Source organism: Xenopus tropicalis, chromosome 2 (genome assembly GCF_000004195.4).
Source record: "Xenopus tropicalis strain Nigerian chromosome 2, UCB_Xtro_10.0, whole genome shotgun sequence".
Classification (NCBI taxonomy): domain Eukaryota; kingdom Metazoa; phylum Chordata; class Amphibia; order Anura; family Pipidae; genus Xenopus; species Xenopus tropicalis.
This window is the reverse complement of record NC_030678.2, coordinates 48,943,165-48,961,517: the sequence shown is the minus strand read 5'-3', so window position 1 is coordinate 48,961,517 and position 18,353 is coordinate 48,943,165. Positions and strand designations below refer to the sequence as shown.

The 18,353-nt window shown below is 36.9% G+C and overlaps 1 protein-coding gene across 3 annotated transcripts in view; it reads right to left on the bottom strand.

The window, feature by feature from the left end:
- Positions 1–9,949: 9,949 nt before the first annotated feature.
- Positions 9,950–18,353, bottom strand: part of slc13a5 (solute carrier family 13 member 5) — a 34,195-nt gene continuing 25,791 nt past the window's right edge. For 2 of the 3 annotated variants that reach the window (XM_004911730.4, XM_004911731.4), the window contains exons 8-13: positions 17,616–17,831; positions 16,834–16,958; positions 15,201–15,322; positions 14,422–14,583; positions 13,514–13,651; positions 9,950–10,259 (exon numbers count right to left, since the gene is read on the bottom strand). In XM_004911730.4, the coding sequence (XP_004911787.1) occupies positions 10,137–10,259; positions 13,514–13,651; positions 14,422–14,583; positions 15,201–15,322; positions 16,834–16,958; positions 17,616–17,831 (886 nt within the window). In that variant the 3' untranslated portion in view covers positions 9,950–10,136. The remainder of the gene's footprint in view (positions 10,260–13,513; positions 13,652–14,421; positions 14,584–15,200; positions 15,323–16,833; positions 16,959–17,615; positions 17,832–18,353) is intronic. The other variant, XM_002933513.5, reaches the window with a different exon arrangement.

Sequence of the window (18,353 nt, the reverse complement as noted above, 5' to 3'; positions counted from 1 at the left end):
ATAGTCAAAATGGTGATGGAGATTAGATAAAAAGAAATATCCTAATTCTATTTATATATATTTGTTGTGGCTAACTGACAAGTATGTGTTAGCCAGATTGACAGTGACAGCACTTTACTGACCTTACTAAGTTCTAAAGAAAGGTTATATCAACACTCTTTTGCTACAAGTTCATTGAGATTTTTTAAGAAGTGACTTTTTATGCTGGAACATGTATGGGAACACTACCATCTCCCAAACAATAATTCCATTGCAGCCATTCCCTGAATAATTACATGCAAGACTGTTCTGCAGGAATTCAAATTTAACCAAGTCTTTCATTGGATCAAGAGGGTTCATCATAGGTTACACAAGCTCTAATTCAGCTGCACACTCAATACACTGAATTCTACAGGCAAGCAGCTAATGATAGGCCAGTATAGTATGCATTTAGATATGATGCATAATTAAAAATGTTTACAATAGTTAAGACTAAGAAGAGCTATGTTTGTTCTAGAAAGAGATTTTTTATACAATAACAACCATTTAAGCAATTGTAGTAAATTCCAGTGGTTACAAATAATTACTATCCTATACTAGAATCATTTTAACAAGTGTTGGCAGGTATCTAAAGACCTTTCAGTCTTGTTTTGCAAAGGATGAAATTTAGCCAGTGTGTCTCTACAGACCCACCTAGCACCCAGTTTACAAGTGGAAAACCCACTATGTTAAATAAGTGTAATATTATTCAGAAGTACAACTGTGTGTGCAGGTTGTCTGCTACTGGTCCATGGGCCTCTAGAGGAGTTGTTTTTTTCACAGTAAAAAACAAAAGTGTTAATGGCACGTATCTAATAAGAAATATTATTAAGCCTTTAATTAATTCCTTGATGTTAAAGTTGCATCCCATAGCTACTGGGTGGAATTCGCTATTCGTTCAATAAATAAATAGCAATAAAGTGCTCAGTGCTTCCCTAGAATATGCTCCCCCCCATCCATAGGTGCACTCTTAAAATAGAACTTGGCAGTGCAGCATACTGAGTGGTCATCGCTGCAACTCCTGGTACTCCTATAGAATTCCCCTAAATTGTGTGTTATTCATGACATGCAAGGCATGAGTGCTAAGGGATACAAAGATGCATGCTGTACTTGCTAAGAGTAGCATATCGAACTGACCCAAAACCTGCAGGTCGTACGGGTTCAGCTTGGAACCATCGCAGGTTCTGGTTGGGTGCAGGTCAGACTGGGGAAACACACTTCTCCTCTAATCCCAGCATACAAGGGTGCAAAGGGAAATAATTATAATAATACAGCTTAAAGCACTTTCTTAAAGCACTTTTCATTACCTCAGAGACCAGTTGTACAACTATTAAGCTGTGGGCAATAATAGAAGTACTAATAATTCAAAAAACCCATACAAAATATATAATGAAGACCGACTTAATTTAGCTAGAATTATGATGCCCCAGATCAGGAGTTGTTCCCAAGAGCTGGACTGGAGAGGATTTTTGTATAATGCATTCATTCCATCCAAAATACTCTAGCCTCTGCGCCCAGCACACCATAGGTTTAAACAACCAGTGAATAAATCCATTGTCCAAACTAAGTACTTCCATTCTGTACATTTCATTAAATTATTTTCTTTAGGAAGCATACTTCTCAGTTCCTCTCCATCTACCAACATACACACTGTTTGCTCCCCTCTTTTTCATTTGTAATGAAAGATATTATAAGATGTAATTTATAAGAAGTAAAGAAGAAACAGGATAAATGCACACAACAGGATTTATCAATAGCGTCCTCAAAATCATACACATAAAACATACACATTCTGGTCTCTTGGCAATCAAATCCCCCACATTATCACTGCTGAACCCCTAGGATGGTTAGTAGGGATTGGCAGTAGGAAGCCAATACTTTTATCTGACAAGTAAATGTAATGTACTGTATGTTGTGAATGGATGCGTGATGGGCAAATGGGACACACATTTGTGTAACAAAATAATTCAACACCCTGGTCTAATTTTCTAAATTTTAGATCTGGCAAGCAGCCCACTAGTTAAAGGAACAGTAACACCAAAAAATGAAAGTGTATAAAAGTAACTAAAATATAATGTGCTGCTGCCCTGAGCTGGTAAAAGTTGTGTGTTTACTTCAGAAAGTCTACTATAATTTATATAAAAAAGATGCTATGTAGCCATGGAGGCAGCCATTCAAAGGAGAAAAGGCACAGGCACATAACAGATAACGGATAAAACACTATTGTATTCTACAGAACTTATCTGTTATCTGCTATGTAACCTGTGCCTTTTCTCCTTTTTTCCAGCTTGAATGGCTGCCCCCGGGTCTACACAGCAGCTTATTATATAAATTATAGTAGTGTTACTGTAGCAAACACACCAGTTTTACCAGTGCAGGGCAACAGTGCATTATATATTTATTACTTTAAAGCTCTTTTATTTTTTGGTGTTACTGTTCCTTTAATTTGACTGAGGGCTATATACATATGTCAGTAGAGTTCTTGCCTGAATCAACTTATCAATATGTCTGGTAGGAATCTTCAGTAATCTAAATATAGTTTATTAAAATATGGATTATTTGAGCAGATATCAGGCACACTGGGAAAAATTAGTCAACATTGCTGTGTGGCTCTGTTCAACCTTCAGCAAACAATGGGTTTTGAGATAGGATTTTACACCAAAGTGGTGCGAATGCTTTGTTATTAAATAGCTTGGCTTGCAGGTAAACTACATAGAAGAACTGCTTTGTGAGAGAAAGGAAGGAAAATTAACCATTTTATTACACTTCCTATATATGCACCAAAGTGAGGTTCTGTCCACTGAGGGTCCCCAAACTTTGCAGAGTTAGGCAACAGGTATCTTCAGTTCAAGGTTAGGAAAAGTGGCCGGAGCCATCAACAGCCAAATCAGATTTTACCTATTGACTGTCAATAGGGAAATTCAACCTGCTGCCATTCTCACAGTATTAACACCAGTGTCCCAAAACTTTTTACAGTTGGTCACTAGGGGACTGCAGTTTTAGTTTTGAAAAATTGGGTGGAGCCACCAACAGCCAATCGGGTTTCACCTATTGAATTTTATTGGTTTGATGCCAGGGTTCCCAAACTTTGCACAGTCAGTCACTGGGTGACTACGTACTCAAGGTTAGATAAAGTGGGTGGGGCCGCCAAAAGCCAATCGCATTTCTTTCATTGTTATCGGTGGGGAAATTTTAACTGCTGCCATTCTCACATGTTTAATGTCAGGGTCCCTAAACTTTACACAGTTTGTCACTGGGTAACTACATTACAAGTTTGAAAAGTGGGCGGGGCCAACAACAGCCAATCAGATTTCACCTATAGACTTCATCCGTTTAAACTTAAACTGCTGCCATTCTTTAAATTTTAATACTAAGGTCCCCAAACATTGAAGAGCTCCTCACCAGGTAACTGTGGTTCAGAGTTAGAAAAAGTGGGCAGAGCCACCAACAGCCAATCCATTTCCACCCATTTAATTTCATTGGTTTATAATTAAACTGATGGGCATTATTTAAGTATTAATTCCAGGGTTGGTAGACTTTGCAAAGTTAGTCATTGGGTATTTGCCGTTCAAAGGTAGAAAAAGTGGGCGGAGCCACCAAAAGCCAATCACATTTCACCTATTTACTTTCAATGGTGAAGTTTAAAATGCAGTCAGTCCCACAATTTTTATGCCTGAGTCCCCAAACTTTGCAAAGTTGGTCACTGGGGGACTGCAGTTCAAAAATAGGAAAAGTGGCCACTAACAGCCAATCACAATTTACCTATTGACTTTTATTGGTTTAAATTTAAACTGCTGCTTTTCTTTAACTATTAATCCTAAGGTCCCTAAACTTTGCAGCATTTGTCACTGGGTAACTGCAGTTCTAGGTTAGAAAAACTGGGCGGAGCCACCAACCGCCAATCAGATGTCACTCGTTGAAAAAAATTTAAATTGCTGCCATTCAGACACTATTAAAACCAGGGTCCCCAAACTTTGCACAGTGGTTTTTACTATATAACTGTGGGCCAAGGTTAGAAAAAGTGGGCCGAGCCAACAACAGATCATATTTCATTCAGTAACTTCATGAAGTATGTTCTCAAACTTCCCTTTCTAGTTTGTATATATTATTGCTATTAAAAGCAGTGTTTGTCAGTCATTTTCTATTCTCTGCCATGGTGACTCTGACTTTTGAAACACAAACCAGAAGACTGACAGACCTGCCTTGCTGGGGGAGACTGACCTTTGCAACATTGTCTAAAAAGTTGTAACAAGGAGATCAGCAAATGGTTCTTTCAATAGAAATTACATTTACAAATAACTTTTAACACACTAAACATTTGTAATAAATTCATATTGAAAAGTTGCGTAGAATCGTGTTTTCTTTAATTAGGTAAAAACATTTTTTTGGGGGTCGACATGTCCTTTAAAATGATAGTGAAATATATATTTTTGTTAGTACAGAGCATCCCTTCTCTGCATATTAAATATCTGTATAAGGGAAGCAATACACTAGTTCCCTCTCATATGAAAAAAAACTGTGGAGAAGCAAATTTTTCACAATAAGCTGAGCTGTCACATTATTATATGAGTTAGAGGGAAAATATACAGCAGCTAGAAAATGAGTATATGTTGCAAGAAAAGTACTGTATAATTAAATCTGTCCAGACCATCCATTCAGTGTTGAAAAAAGACAAATCCAACTCATGCATTGAGACGTTGCCTGCTCCATTATGGTTTTGCTCACAAAGTCAGGACGCAGCCATGCTTATAAGAGGCATATAACTGTCTGCGATCCTTGGTGTGTATTTAACTGAGGACAATTCCCTGTAATCTTTATTGTGGTCATTTAAATAGATATTTATTGTGAACACAAACATGTTACCTAAGAACTTTTAGTCTGTGCAAGTCACTACTAAAGTACTTTACAGTACAAGATACTGCCCAGTAAATTTTGTAGTCTGGACATATGTTTTGTGACACACAAATCTAATTTCAAACTTTTATAGCTAAAGTAAATAAACCATACAACACTAAAGATGGAATATGGAGTATAGTAAACCCGATACTGTAACTTGGTTTAGCGTTAATTAACTAAAATTTATAGATTTAATAATTCTCTTGCATAGTGCTTTAATGTAATAGCTATATACTATATATATATATATATATATATATACCCAGTGCAATATAAAACTTGGCCTATAGAAGTAGAAAAGACCCGCACACAGTGAATTTCCAATAAATGTAAAGGGACCGAAATGGTGGTGATTGTTCATCTTTTCTACTTCTACATATATGTTTATATATATGTATATATAACCCAGAGAAACTGTTTAGGAGCATTTCTATGTTAAACAGAAATGCCTTAAACAAGACTGCAGGCAACCCCTATTTTGTCATACTTCAGGAAGAGTTCTACTATAAAATGTAGCGTAGCCTCTTATTAAACTCAGGGAAATTGCCTTTACACCCTCCTTTCCTGTAGTGCCTTCATTTTCTTTTACTATCTTAACCCATGGGATCAAATTCAAGCTAATCCCAGGGTATACCTCTAGGGTTCATGATGTCCACCATATATACAGTAGTAATCAACCAGATTTTTTGCCTTTTCCAGTTTATATCTGTATGAATCTAAATATATATTGTTTAAACTGGACTGATGTTCTTTACCATCAGCATTGTGCTACCAGACTGATTAGTAAAATGCTGCCCAAGCTGTGTCTACCTTTAGAAACCTTCTGGTCTCACATGTATATATCATGCTTGTTTCCTTCTTACCCTGTCTCCATTATTCTTCTCTATATAAAAAATCTACTAGTAAAAACATGTTTTCTGCATTGGTTTTGTCAGTACTGTCCTATCAGTTAAAGTTTACAAAATAGATTGCTATACTGTTTATCGCTATATTATTTTCCCCTTTTGTAGCCTTTCATATCATGGTTTATATACTGTTCTGCTATAAATTACTACATAGCATATGGCTGACCCAAGCACAAAACCCAAGTCACTCTTGTTGTTATTATTCCTCTCCATGTAATGGAGTATAATGGAATATTAATGTTTTCTATTACACATTCATTAAATGATTTTTAAATAGAGATGTTAATGACACCAGCATTAGGTGGCAATTTAGTGCATACATTTATTTGAAGTTAAGAAATGTAAAACACAAAAAAGTGATTTTAGGATTGACTACCCTTTTAAATTCAAAAGAGAGGTAATTGCTTTATTTATGGAGTACTTTGCAATCAATATCAAATCTTGCACTACTTTTTATTCACGTCACGAGCAGGGCAATAACCGACTATAGACGTAATTTGCTCTGAACTGCAGTTTATTCACCTTCTAGATTGATACAGTGATGAAATATATGGTGATCAAGGTGGCCACATGAGGACATAAATAAAACACTTCCTTCTGTAAAAACGTACTTACAGTAGGTAAGCCACACACACAGAACAGGGCTTAGTCTGCTTTTGCATAGCAGAAATACACCACTATCAAGATTAAAAACCCACTGTTTTATTCACTAAAGGATTTTAAAATGTATTACAGATAAATATATTATTGTATTTTACAAATAAATTTCATTTACAAATGTAACTGCAATGTGGAAATCATACAAACAGGCACAGTTCGAATTGTTTTTTACCCGCCGTGGACACCTGCTAATTAGTGTTTTTCTTAGGGCAAATAATACCACTACAGTTAGTATTGGTATTAGTGTGTGGTTCACTAGATGTCAGCTCCATGTATTTGACCAGCACCTGAAGGGAACCCTGGAAGGAGTTTTACTTTTAGGTAGTTCAACAATGGAAAAAGTTCTGCATGGGGCAATCATGGCCAGCAGGCCTCGACTGGCAATCTGTGGGTTCTGGCAAATGTCAGAGAGGCTGCTGTAATATGCCATAGACCAGTGGTCCCCAACCAGTGGCTTGTGAGCAATATGTTGCTCACCAACTCCTTGGATGTTGCTCCCAGTGGACTCAAACAGGTGCTTAGAGGTGCATAAAATCCAGACGTACTGCCAAACAGTGCCCCCTGTAGGGTGTCAGTCCATATAGGCGCCCCAGTGGACTTGGCTTATTCAAAATACAGCCCCGCCTCTGTATATTTTAAATGCTAGGGCTTATTTTAAATCCCAGTCTAGGCCTGATGGTCAGAGTAAAGATGAATAGAAAATTCTAATTGCTCCTTTAAAACGTAAGGTAAGGCAAGGTGCCCTTGCTTTGGTATTTAATCATAAAGAGAAATGCACCTAATATAAAATAAATCTCAACTTATAAAGCCAGCCACATGAGTGATGTAGATGGAAGAATTTCCACAGAGACACTCCCCTGCTGCTGGAAAGTTACAGAGACTTCAGAAGGCATTTTGAACCATGCCACAGATTAATATATGCCAGAGATGGTGCCAGGTAGGTTATCAGTATGTGCCTATTCTGTACAGCATAACAAATCTAAAAAGTGCTCCTATATGGCTGCAAGGCTCAATCAATCAGTAAAATGTAACATCTTCGTAATTTTTTCCAAGCGGTAGCATAAGATATGAATCATTTAAGATATAACAGTTTTACAGACAATTGTCCAAATCATTAAGCCTGGCATGTAATTTGATTGATGGTAAACAACTCCCATTAACTGTAGTGCTCAATGCTGCTGCTGAGCTGCACTGAGCATTTAAACCCCACTGAAGATGAATGTGTTAATAGCAGGAACCAACTACATATGGGTCCCATGGAAGAAGCCTCATTGAATGTAATAGAAATATAATAGTAGTGAGCAGTTGCAACAGGCATTCCCATAACACCATGGGCAATGCTAAAATCCATATAATCCTATGCATGGAAAAAGTTAGAGGTCAACCAGGAATGTAACAAACACATAGGTAGTCACCTGCAAAGTCAACAGAGGTAGCTGTTTTAACCATTTACAGCATTTGGTTACATTCTATCTGCACATACAATACTTTACAGAAAAAAATACGTTTTACATATAGGTTTAAAGACTTTAGAAGATGAATTAGAGAAATAAGAGTAGTTAAAAACCAAGATGCAAAGGACACACACTTTCCCAAGTACAACAAAAGTACCTTGCAATAAATACTCTCGCACAGACTAGCTTTTTTAAAATAGGAAATTCAAAGCTGTGTAAATGATGTATATAAAATAATGTGATTTGTTGCTATATTTAATCATGAATATGGATGTGGAAAAATGGAGATGGCTATGTTGTAGGGTAACCTGTATGCAAGTAATACTGCAGCCATGTATTTTGCATTCTGGTGGTACACATGGGCTAGTGCTCACTGCAGGCTTTATGCTTGGGTATATTCTATTGCTGATTTCCCAACCATGACAACAGAAGGAATCAGAATAATTTACAACCTGGATCACCCTATTGTGGTCCTGGAGCATTGCCGCAAATGGTCAGAAGAGCACAGCAAACATGGACAGATTGATTGCTGGTTTGGTAGGCCGTCTTGATAATTGCTGGTGTACACAGTATCGAAAAGGAATTATAATTGGGAAAACTATTGTATTTCAAATTAATGCACTATATTTTAATGTATTTTATAAAAAAACACTGGTCCATTTTACTATAATTTACTGGGTCAACAATTTATTTTTTTTACATAATAATGCTTTCTTCGTTGTCAGGAACAATTTCCTCACATTAAACAAAGCATAGGAATGTTTCAGTGTGTTTAACTGCTCAGAAAAAGTGCTGAGCTCTTTCGTGACTTGTTAAACCCATCCAGATTTGACTGGGGGGGTTAATAATTTGGAAGGCTCTTTTCAGGAAAAGAAATAGTTAAATGGATTCAGCACCAGTTAACAGCGCTGCTCTAGCAGAATCCTGCATTGATACAGGTATAGGACCCATTATCCAGAATGCTCGGGACCAAGGGTATTCCGGATAAGGGGTCTTTCCATAATTTGGATCTCCATACCTTAAGTCTACTAAAAAATTAATAAAACATTAATTAAACCCAATAGGATTGTTTTCCATCGAATAAGGATTATTTATACCTTAGTAGGGATCAATTACAAGGTTCTGTTTTATTTCTACATAGAAAAAGGAAATCAGTTTTAAAATTCTGAATTATTTGCTTATAATGGAGTCTATGGGAGACGGGCTTTCCGTAATTCAGAGCTTTCTGGATAACGGGTTTCCGGATAAGGGGTCCGATACCTGTATCTGTTTTTCAAAAGAGCAAACAGATGTTTTTTATATTTCATATTGAAATTTGACATGGGGCTAGATATGACCTTAGTTTCCCAGGTGCCCCCAGCCATGTGACCTGTGCTCTGATAAACGTCAGTCACACTTTACTGCTAAGCTGCAAGCTGGAGTGATATCACCCCCCCTACCTTTACCCCCCAGCAACCGATCAGCAGAACAGTGGGAAGGTAGCAAGATAGCATCTCCCTGATGCCTGCATTGCTAAAAATACTTCCATTCCCTTAAACTGGGCATTAACCCATCTCATAATCTCCTATTTGATTCTGACTCTCTCGTTCCTTTTCCATATTCACTTAGTTTTTTCTTTTGATAACATATGATAAAGCCATTATTTACAAGCTAAAAGTTTTTTTGCCACTGCACACACCTATAGAAATACACATTTACAAAAGTATTTTCATTTACATATTCTGAGGTTATCTGAAAAATAAATTCTACTTTAATTAAAAGAACATCGGGGCATGACCATTATGTATCCTATTAATAACTGTAGGGCTGTTATATAAGAAGCAGTCTGTTGCATGGAGAGGCAATTAAAGATTCAGGCCAATATGCCTTGTTCTGTTTGAGAAAAAAAGAGCATTGATGTTTTTCCACATGCATTGAGGCAACAGCACAGAATCCCTACAGCCGGCTGTGTTTCTCAGCATTCCTTGTTAGTATCATCTTTTTTGTCCAGATCTTGAGTTCATAAGACAAAGAGAAGAGTTTTCATTTCTTTATCTGAACAGGTACATGAAATCTGCACAATTGCTTGGCTATGAAGATAAAGGATTTGGATCTTTGTGCTATCTTTACAGTAGTTTTTAAAAGATGCATTGATAATATGGCCTGCAGAATGATGGCAATGCCTCAGGGTCACAGTCTTGTAATTCCTAAAAATAGTGTCTTTCTAGTCTGTGATGTTGGCCCATTGTGGAAATGTGTCTAGGCTGAACATAGGACGTCCCCAGGTGTTGATAGCTAACGTTGTACAAATAATTCCAATGATGTTCATGACAATACCTGTTTTTACCTTAAAAAAATACAAAAAAAAACAAATACAAAGATTAGCAATGATATATGCTGAAATATTGATTATTGTTTGTAAAATGTCATTGTACTTTGTAAATATAAAAGAAAGGTTACATGAATGGGCTAAATAACCCCCCTTGTCTCCTGTGATATGATCATTTGTGAGACCTGCCATTTTACAGCAGCCGGTGAAATATTAACATTTTTCAAAATATTTGACATGTATGGGACCTGTTGTGCAGAATGTTCGGAACCTGGAGTTTTCCAGATCATGGATCTTTCTGTATCTCCATACCTTAAATCTACTAAGAAATAATTTAAACATTAATTAAACCCAATAGTAATAAGGATTAATTATATCTTAGTTGGGATCAAGTACATGTACTGTTTTATTATTACAGAGAAAAAGGAAATAATTTTTTAAAATTAGAATTCTTTGCTTATAATAAAGTCTATGGAAGATGGCCTTCCCGTAACATGGAACTTTTTGGATAACAGGTTTCCGGATAAGGGATTCCATAAGTTTGTATTCAAGCAATCAGCTCTCTCCCTCAGAGCATTTGTTTAACTGATGAGCTGTGCCCTGGGGCTAGAATGTTTTGCATAGCTGCTTCTCACTGGTTAAAGAGACATTGACATGTAGTTATGATAACTCCCAACTGTTTTGACAGATATGTAATTTGTGCTGAAGTCAGCACAAAGGTATTATTTTGCAAAAAATCAAAGTTGAAGTATTATCACATATGGTACATTATTTGGGTTTTGTATTTTTTATTTTTGATGGAATTGCACTATTATTTGAATTGGACTCAAATAATGGTTCCTGGGCAGCCATCTCATCATGCATAATCCTGTGCTTGCAGAAACAGCAGCGGGGGTGATTTGTTACTGACATCAGTTTGTAGATCAGCAGTAAAGAAAGACTGCAGCACATTTTAGGAGACTGAAGTAATCATGGGAGGGAATAGTAATTACAACTCTGATGTCCTTATTGTAAAGGTAAACATTTTAAAAATGTGGTTTGCTCGTTAAAAATTGAAATTCAGTGCAAAGTCATAGAGCTCATTTATGTCTTATGCAAGTACACTGAGCAGAGTGCTATCTCGATTGCAATCGCCATGTTTTTTCATCCCGCAGTGCAGCTTTTTTCCCAGAATTCCAGCAAAATTGTGGTCACAATGCACCTGACCCATTTGTGGTCAATTTGCCAATTTTATCGCAGATTAGACGCTATTGCAGCAAAGTCTGTCTGATGCCAGTTCAGGTGTTCGTTGTGCAAGTGAAATCTGTGTACAATTCTTTAAGCACTATTGCTGTGCTGCACCTATTGATGCTGGGTATAAAGGGAACCCTGAAGTTACTGTCTGGTCAGGACGTGGCAGTAGCTCCAGGGTTTCCTTGTGTCAACAGGTGCAGCGGTGCTCCATTTGGATCAAAAGGCAGGAAGGACTGAGTGGCGCCAAGTGCAATTCTATGTAAATGCAAGGAGCGTATTTTGAAACAAGTGCAGGAGCGCAACTGCACTCGCGGATGTAAATGAGCCTTTATGTGTGTGAAGTACTGATAATTTTTGTATTTTGAAAAGAGTGCATTTCCCCATGACCTTCCTTTAATAACCCCTGTTTATGTATTGTATCATTGTGTTTGTTTATCTTAAAAGGAGATTAGAGATAGAAGAATCATTATCTGCTTGTTTGCATTTATACATCCAATGGGAGTTGATATGTTGGGTGCCATGGCAGAGGTGTTCCACTGCACCACAATGGTGATAGGGTTGCTCTTATTCACATGCATAACTGCTAATATATACGGTATATAAGGAATGGTAAGGTGATATGTTTTCATTTCTAACATAAAATAAACAGTGATTTAATTGCAACTCGCCCATCACCTGATCTGGGAACTGGCACTTATATTGTAATGTCACCCACTGTGACCTACAGCACTTATATTTGCCTATTTGTGTCTGTTAGTTACCCCTCCCATATAGATTGTAAGCTCTACGGGGCAGGGACCTCCTTCCTCTTGTGTCCTCGACTCTTAACTTATTGCTGCTGTATTTATCTGTATTTATTATTATACTTTGTTTTTATCTATTATCTTATTAACACCCTGTTTGTATTAATGTATTCTACTGTACAGCGCTGCGTACATAAGTAGCGCTTTATAAATCAAGATATACATACATACATACAACAATGACTTCTGATCCATATGGCATGTTTGGGCCACATATATAACTGACACATTGGGTTAAATATTGGGTTCATCTCTGGAATGTAAAAGGGTAATGGAAATAAGTAAATTATTACTTTGGAGACACTTATATTTGTGGTGTCTTGCTGATGCCAGCAGGGTCACTGATGAGTTCTTCTAAGGGAAAATGCTGAAACTGATTCCTAATGACTAAGCCTATAGCCACTAAATGTTTAACATTTCAGCATAAATAATGAAAGGATAACCAGTGCCTTTGTAATTAATAATATTCCAATAATAATTATATAAAGAATGCATAAATAAATTATATCAATTATAATGCTTTTTTCAACTTCTATAAAATGTAAATGCATTAAAATCATATTACTTGGCAGCATCTATAGGATAATTCAGGCTATTTTACATATGTCAAGTCCACACAGACATGTACCAAGTACAATATTGCCCTTTATCCCCCCACAGTCCCATTTATAAAAGGTCTTAAAGTTGCTTGTTCACTTTTAAATTCACTTTTTAGTATGATATGAGTTATATTCTGAGACAAATTGCAATTGGTATTCATTATTTTTTCTTTGAAAGTTTTTAAAATTTATTATTTGGGGTTTTTGAATCATGTAGATCTTTGTTCAGCTGCTCTTCAGCTGGGAATTTCAGCAGCTATCTGGTTGCTAGGGTCTAGCAACCAGGTAGTGGTTTGAATTGCGAAACTGGAATATGAAGAGGAGAGAACCTGAATAGAAAGATAAGTAATAAAAAATAGCGATAACCATAAAACTGTAATCTTACAGAGCAACACTTATGGGCTACCAGGGTCAGTGGCTCCCATGTGAATGCTGAGAGACTCAGAAGAAGAAGACAAATAATTAAAAATATATAAAAATTGAAGACCAAAGTTGAATAGCATTTATTGTTTATAATGTCTCCAGCTTTATCATTGGGTGGCACTGGCCCAGGCCAACCTTTTATATTTTTGACAGCAACAAGAGAAAGGAAAATTTGATGCTATATATGAATAATACAGTAATGAAAATGAGTTACCATATCTGAAACGCGGAGATGCCCATAAGAGAAGACAATGGCATTTGGGGGTGTGGCCACAGGAAGCATGAAGGCAAAAGATGTGCTGAGTGTGCAGGGAATCATGATGTACAGCGGATTAACCCCAATGGATCTGGTCTGAGAGAGAAATTGACAGAATGACTGACTGAACTGTGACAACATGCATACAGACAGGGCTCAGATACAAGTGCACAAATGGTGTAAATAAAAATGAATTATGAAGAAATCTGCACTTTCCTAGCCATTAACAGGCCATGGGTTCATAAGTATGTTGCCATTATTTCATGCACACGGTTGGAAATGTGCTGTGCTAAACAGGCATTTGTTTTACAAAACAGTTTAAAACAAAGTTATTGAAGTTTCATTTTACACTAAGTCCTGTCTTACTTCTAATTATGAGAAAGGAAAATATATTCAACCAGAACCTTTGTATAATGTATTACTCAGCTGGCAATACATTAAAAGATCCACTTGTTTGGCAAGGAGGCCAATAAACAAGCAGATCTTTCCCTGCTCATCTTGAGGGGGGGCAATAATGGACTGCTCCAATCGTTTGTCCCTAGGGCCCATACTGACTGAGTCAATGCAGTCATTGCTCCTAAAAGAATATTAAACCCACCGGTTCAATATCAGACACACACACGCACAGCTGCCGACACGAACTGTAAGAGCCGAATTTAAATCTATTAGTCTATTGCTCCTTTTCAAGTGAAGGCATGTGCTGAATTCAGAACTCAGATGTAATCTGAAAGTAGTATCTCCCTGGTTAAATACTTTGCATTACTGAAACAATGAAGAATTTCATTTTTTTAAGTATTCAAAAACAGTTTGGGCTGAAAATCCTATTTAATAATGGATAATGAGAGGAGAATGATACTGGTTCCTACCATGGAAGCAAGGATAGGCAGAAAAAGTGTTGCAGTGGCAACGTTGCTGGCACATTCGGTGAATACAGCGATCATCAGAGACAAGATAATAGCAATTGCCCAAGGTGGAATAGTGTGCAGAGGGGCCATTTGTTGTCCCAGCCAATGAGATAGACCAGAAGCCTGGAGAAAAGAGAGAGAATGTTGTGATTATAACGACATCTGGGCTAGTTTTGGTAGAGAACTTCAGCTTGGTTGAAGTTCAGTTTCCTGGACTGGGTCAGTATTCTGACCATGGAGACTCTTTCTATGCTTGGAAGGTTTTTAGTTTTTTTCAAGGACAGAATTTTCCCCACAGTTTTCATGCATGTATATAGAAATTTGCCAGAAAAGCAAATGGTTCAAAGGTTTCCCTCACAACCTGAATATCAGTGCAAGCAAGATCGTTCTACTTCTACCCAATGTTCCCTCTAATTCCTTATTGGCTATGTGCCCCAAAAAAATATTTTTTTAAACTTGTGTGTGTATTTTTAAAGACAGTGTGATCATGTCAGAATAGATATGAAATATTGTGTTTTCACTTCAGATTCTTTGTGTGCATCATAACTTGTTGTCTTGGAATTTGTGTGTGCATGCACACTATAGAGGGAACATTGGTTCTACCTATAGGTATGTGTCATGAAATTAACTGAAAAGCCTGAGATATAAAATCATTCAATCCAGTAAATAATTGTAGGTCTTGGGTATGAATAAACGCATAGTTTTCAATGAGAATTTTCTTGCAAATGAGACAAACTTACATCGCTCCCTTTGGCCAAAGCAAATCCTCCCCCCAGGAGAAGCACAATGCTCCAGGGCATCTGCTTGTGGACCACCTTCCACGTTAGTAGTGGCGCAGAAAAAAATGTGTCTTTCTCTTCTGCTGTGTAAATAGACAGAAATGTTAAAGTGCTGTATCCTTGCAGATTGTTTCAACCTCCTAATATCAATCACAACCAATACACTGGGCTTATAAATACTTAGAAAACAGCATTGTAAAAGATGCACTTCCTAAAATGGATTAAGCCAATGACTTTAGCTTTATAAATCCTGCATATCTGTATATATGTTTAAGTCATTAGCAATTGGGGAGGAGTATATAGAATGTATTTAGCTTTAGGGTAATAGAGCACTAAGTCATTTTGGATATTCGCTATGTTTTGGCACACCAAAGACTTTGAAGTCTATGAGAATTACATGTACAAATACAATATTTGAATCTCTGTTGGTTATGGAGCCCACCTATTGCCAATATAATCTTAAAAAGAGTACATCAGCCTCATGTCATCATTAATGACACTATACTCGTGTTGTAAGTGTCTCTATGGGAATTACATAAAGCTTATGTGTGTGTGGTGGTATTGAGAGATACCCCAAACCATTGGTGTATTCCTAACAACAGGCATTTCTCCTTTGCAACACTAAGGGGCTGATTTACTAACCCACGAATTCGAATCCGAATTGGAAAAATTCCGATTGGAAAACGAACATTTTGCGACTTTTTCGTATTTTTTGCGATTTTTTCGGCGCCTTTACGACTTTTCGGAAATTATGGCGACTTTTTCGTTACCAATACGATTTGCGCGAAAAAACGCGAGTTTTTCGTAGCCATTCCGAAAGTTGCGATTTTTTCATAGCGTTAAAACTTGCGCGAAAAGTTGCGCTTTTTTCGTAGCGTTAAAACTTAAAAGGCGCGACGTTTTGCGCAAGTTTTAACACTACGAAAAAATCGCAACTTTTTGCGCAAGTTTTAACGCTACGAAAAAATCGCAACTTTCGGAATGGCTACGAAAAACTCGCGTTTTTTCGCAAAAATCGTATTGGTAACGAAAAAGTCGCGATAATTTTCCGAAAAAATCGCAAAATACCGATCATTACGAAAAAAACGCAATCGGACGCATTCGGCCCGTTCGTGAGTAAGTAAATGGGCCCCCAAGGGACGGATTTATCAACATTCACATTTTTGCTGTCATTCAGATTTTTTGTGTTAAAACTCAAGAATTCAAATTAGAGCTTCCAAAACTCAAATATTCAATATTTATTAAGCGCAAAAACTTTGAAGAACTCAGCTGTAAAACTATGGCATCTAAAAGGTTGTCAGTTCACGTAGAAGTCAATGGGAGTTGTCAAAATTTAAGTGATTTTGTTCAATTCAAGTTGTTCAGATTTTTCTAGTTTATTCAAATTGAAAAAATATACAAATTTGAATATAAATAAGCCTCCCCATTTTTAAACTGTGAGTATAGTGTAGCCATTTTGATTACATTATTAGCAGATATATACATGTGAACTGCGGTAATTAGGGTTACATGGTTGATCTGTATATGGCTGCCTTTAATATGAATACTAATTAATTTGTTTGCAATACTGTTAGTGATAAAGGGGAAAGAGTACCTTGTTCAAATTCTTCTAGATCAAAGCTCTTTCTTGCTTTACAACAGCTAATCTTTGGTCTGGAAGCTGGTAGAATAAACAGTAGAAAAGCAACAAACACAGCTACCGTAGCATCAGTTACATACCTACAATATGAAAAAAAACGAATTAATTGTACCCTTTGTTGTTTATTTTATGTTTTCAGCAATTTATTCCAGATAATTGGTTGCTACCAAACAAAAGGTAAAGGCAAGTACCATGAATAAGAATCCTGTCACCAAACAATATACAGCCCTTGGCTGTAAAACGATACCCCTGGCACCATCTACAGTACCTCCAGCAAGTCACGGTTGTTGTTATAACTCAGGATGTGTACTATGCTGCCAAAATGTATTCTATTAGGATAGTACGAGATAATTTATGGACATGTTGCTACCTGTTTCTTTTGGGCAATATGTCAATTTATAACCAAAAAGCAAGCTGTATAGGTCATAAACTTATTTACACATTATAAGCTTTTAACTGAATATAACACTATGCTTCAGTCTCTAGCCATAATACATCAAAGGTCTTTCTTTATTAAAAGTGTGCATAGTTTCATTTGTTACTGTACTATTACTTTATTTATTTGTTTCCTTGACATGATAGAAATATAAAAAAAGAGAATTTATCCTACAGAATTCTAGCTGTTATCAAACCATAGCCTACAGCTGGAAATTGTCATGCCACAAATGCTCAAGGGCCACAATGTGGCCACCTCTGCTCTAAAGGGGTGAAAGAAGGAAAAATCCACATGTTCTTACTCTATGTTGTCTTTATTGAAGAGAATTGTAGCCCAGCCGATGACAAAGCCAGGGTCTCTGGTAAACCAAAGCAACACCAGTAGAATGAAGAGAAACAGCACACTAGACTCAGCATAGGAAATGGGTCCAAGTTTGCGGTATTCTTCCCGGATCACGTTATATGCTGCTCTTTCTTTTTCAGAGGTCGTAGCTCCACATCCCCATGTCTTCTTAAAGCTTAATGTAGGGAAAAGGTGAATGGGTTATTCTTTGTAGGATAGGGAACATTTGTCTGTGGGGGATTATATCTTAACTCCTTAGCTTCCAGCCATTTTCAGGCCTGAATTTCTCAATGAATGATTAGTCCAGCAGATCTGCCTGTAAGAATGAGAAGATACAGAAAAGGAAGCTGAATAAAAGAAGAGAGGGGAAACTAACAAAGAGAAATTCAAAATATAAAGAGCAAAGAAAGAAGTACAGAGAAAGAAGAAGGATTTAAAGAGAAAGTGTGAGCGACACCACTACACTATGTTGCAAACACATTTTTAAGTCCCTTTCTGGCTGTAACCAACAATCTCAGAAAAGTAGGTCATTTCAAGTATAACTTTAGCACAGGAAGCAGATGTAAAACTTCCCAAATGGTCTGTTGTTCTTCACAGTCTGACGTTACATAACACTTCCCCTGCTACATATTCATTTTGTGACTCTCACCAAGTGTGCCCAGCAACATTCCCAACAGGTACCTTGTTTGCTTTTCTA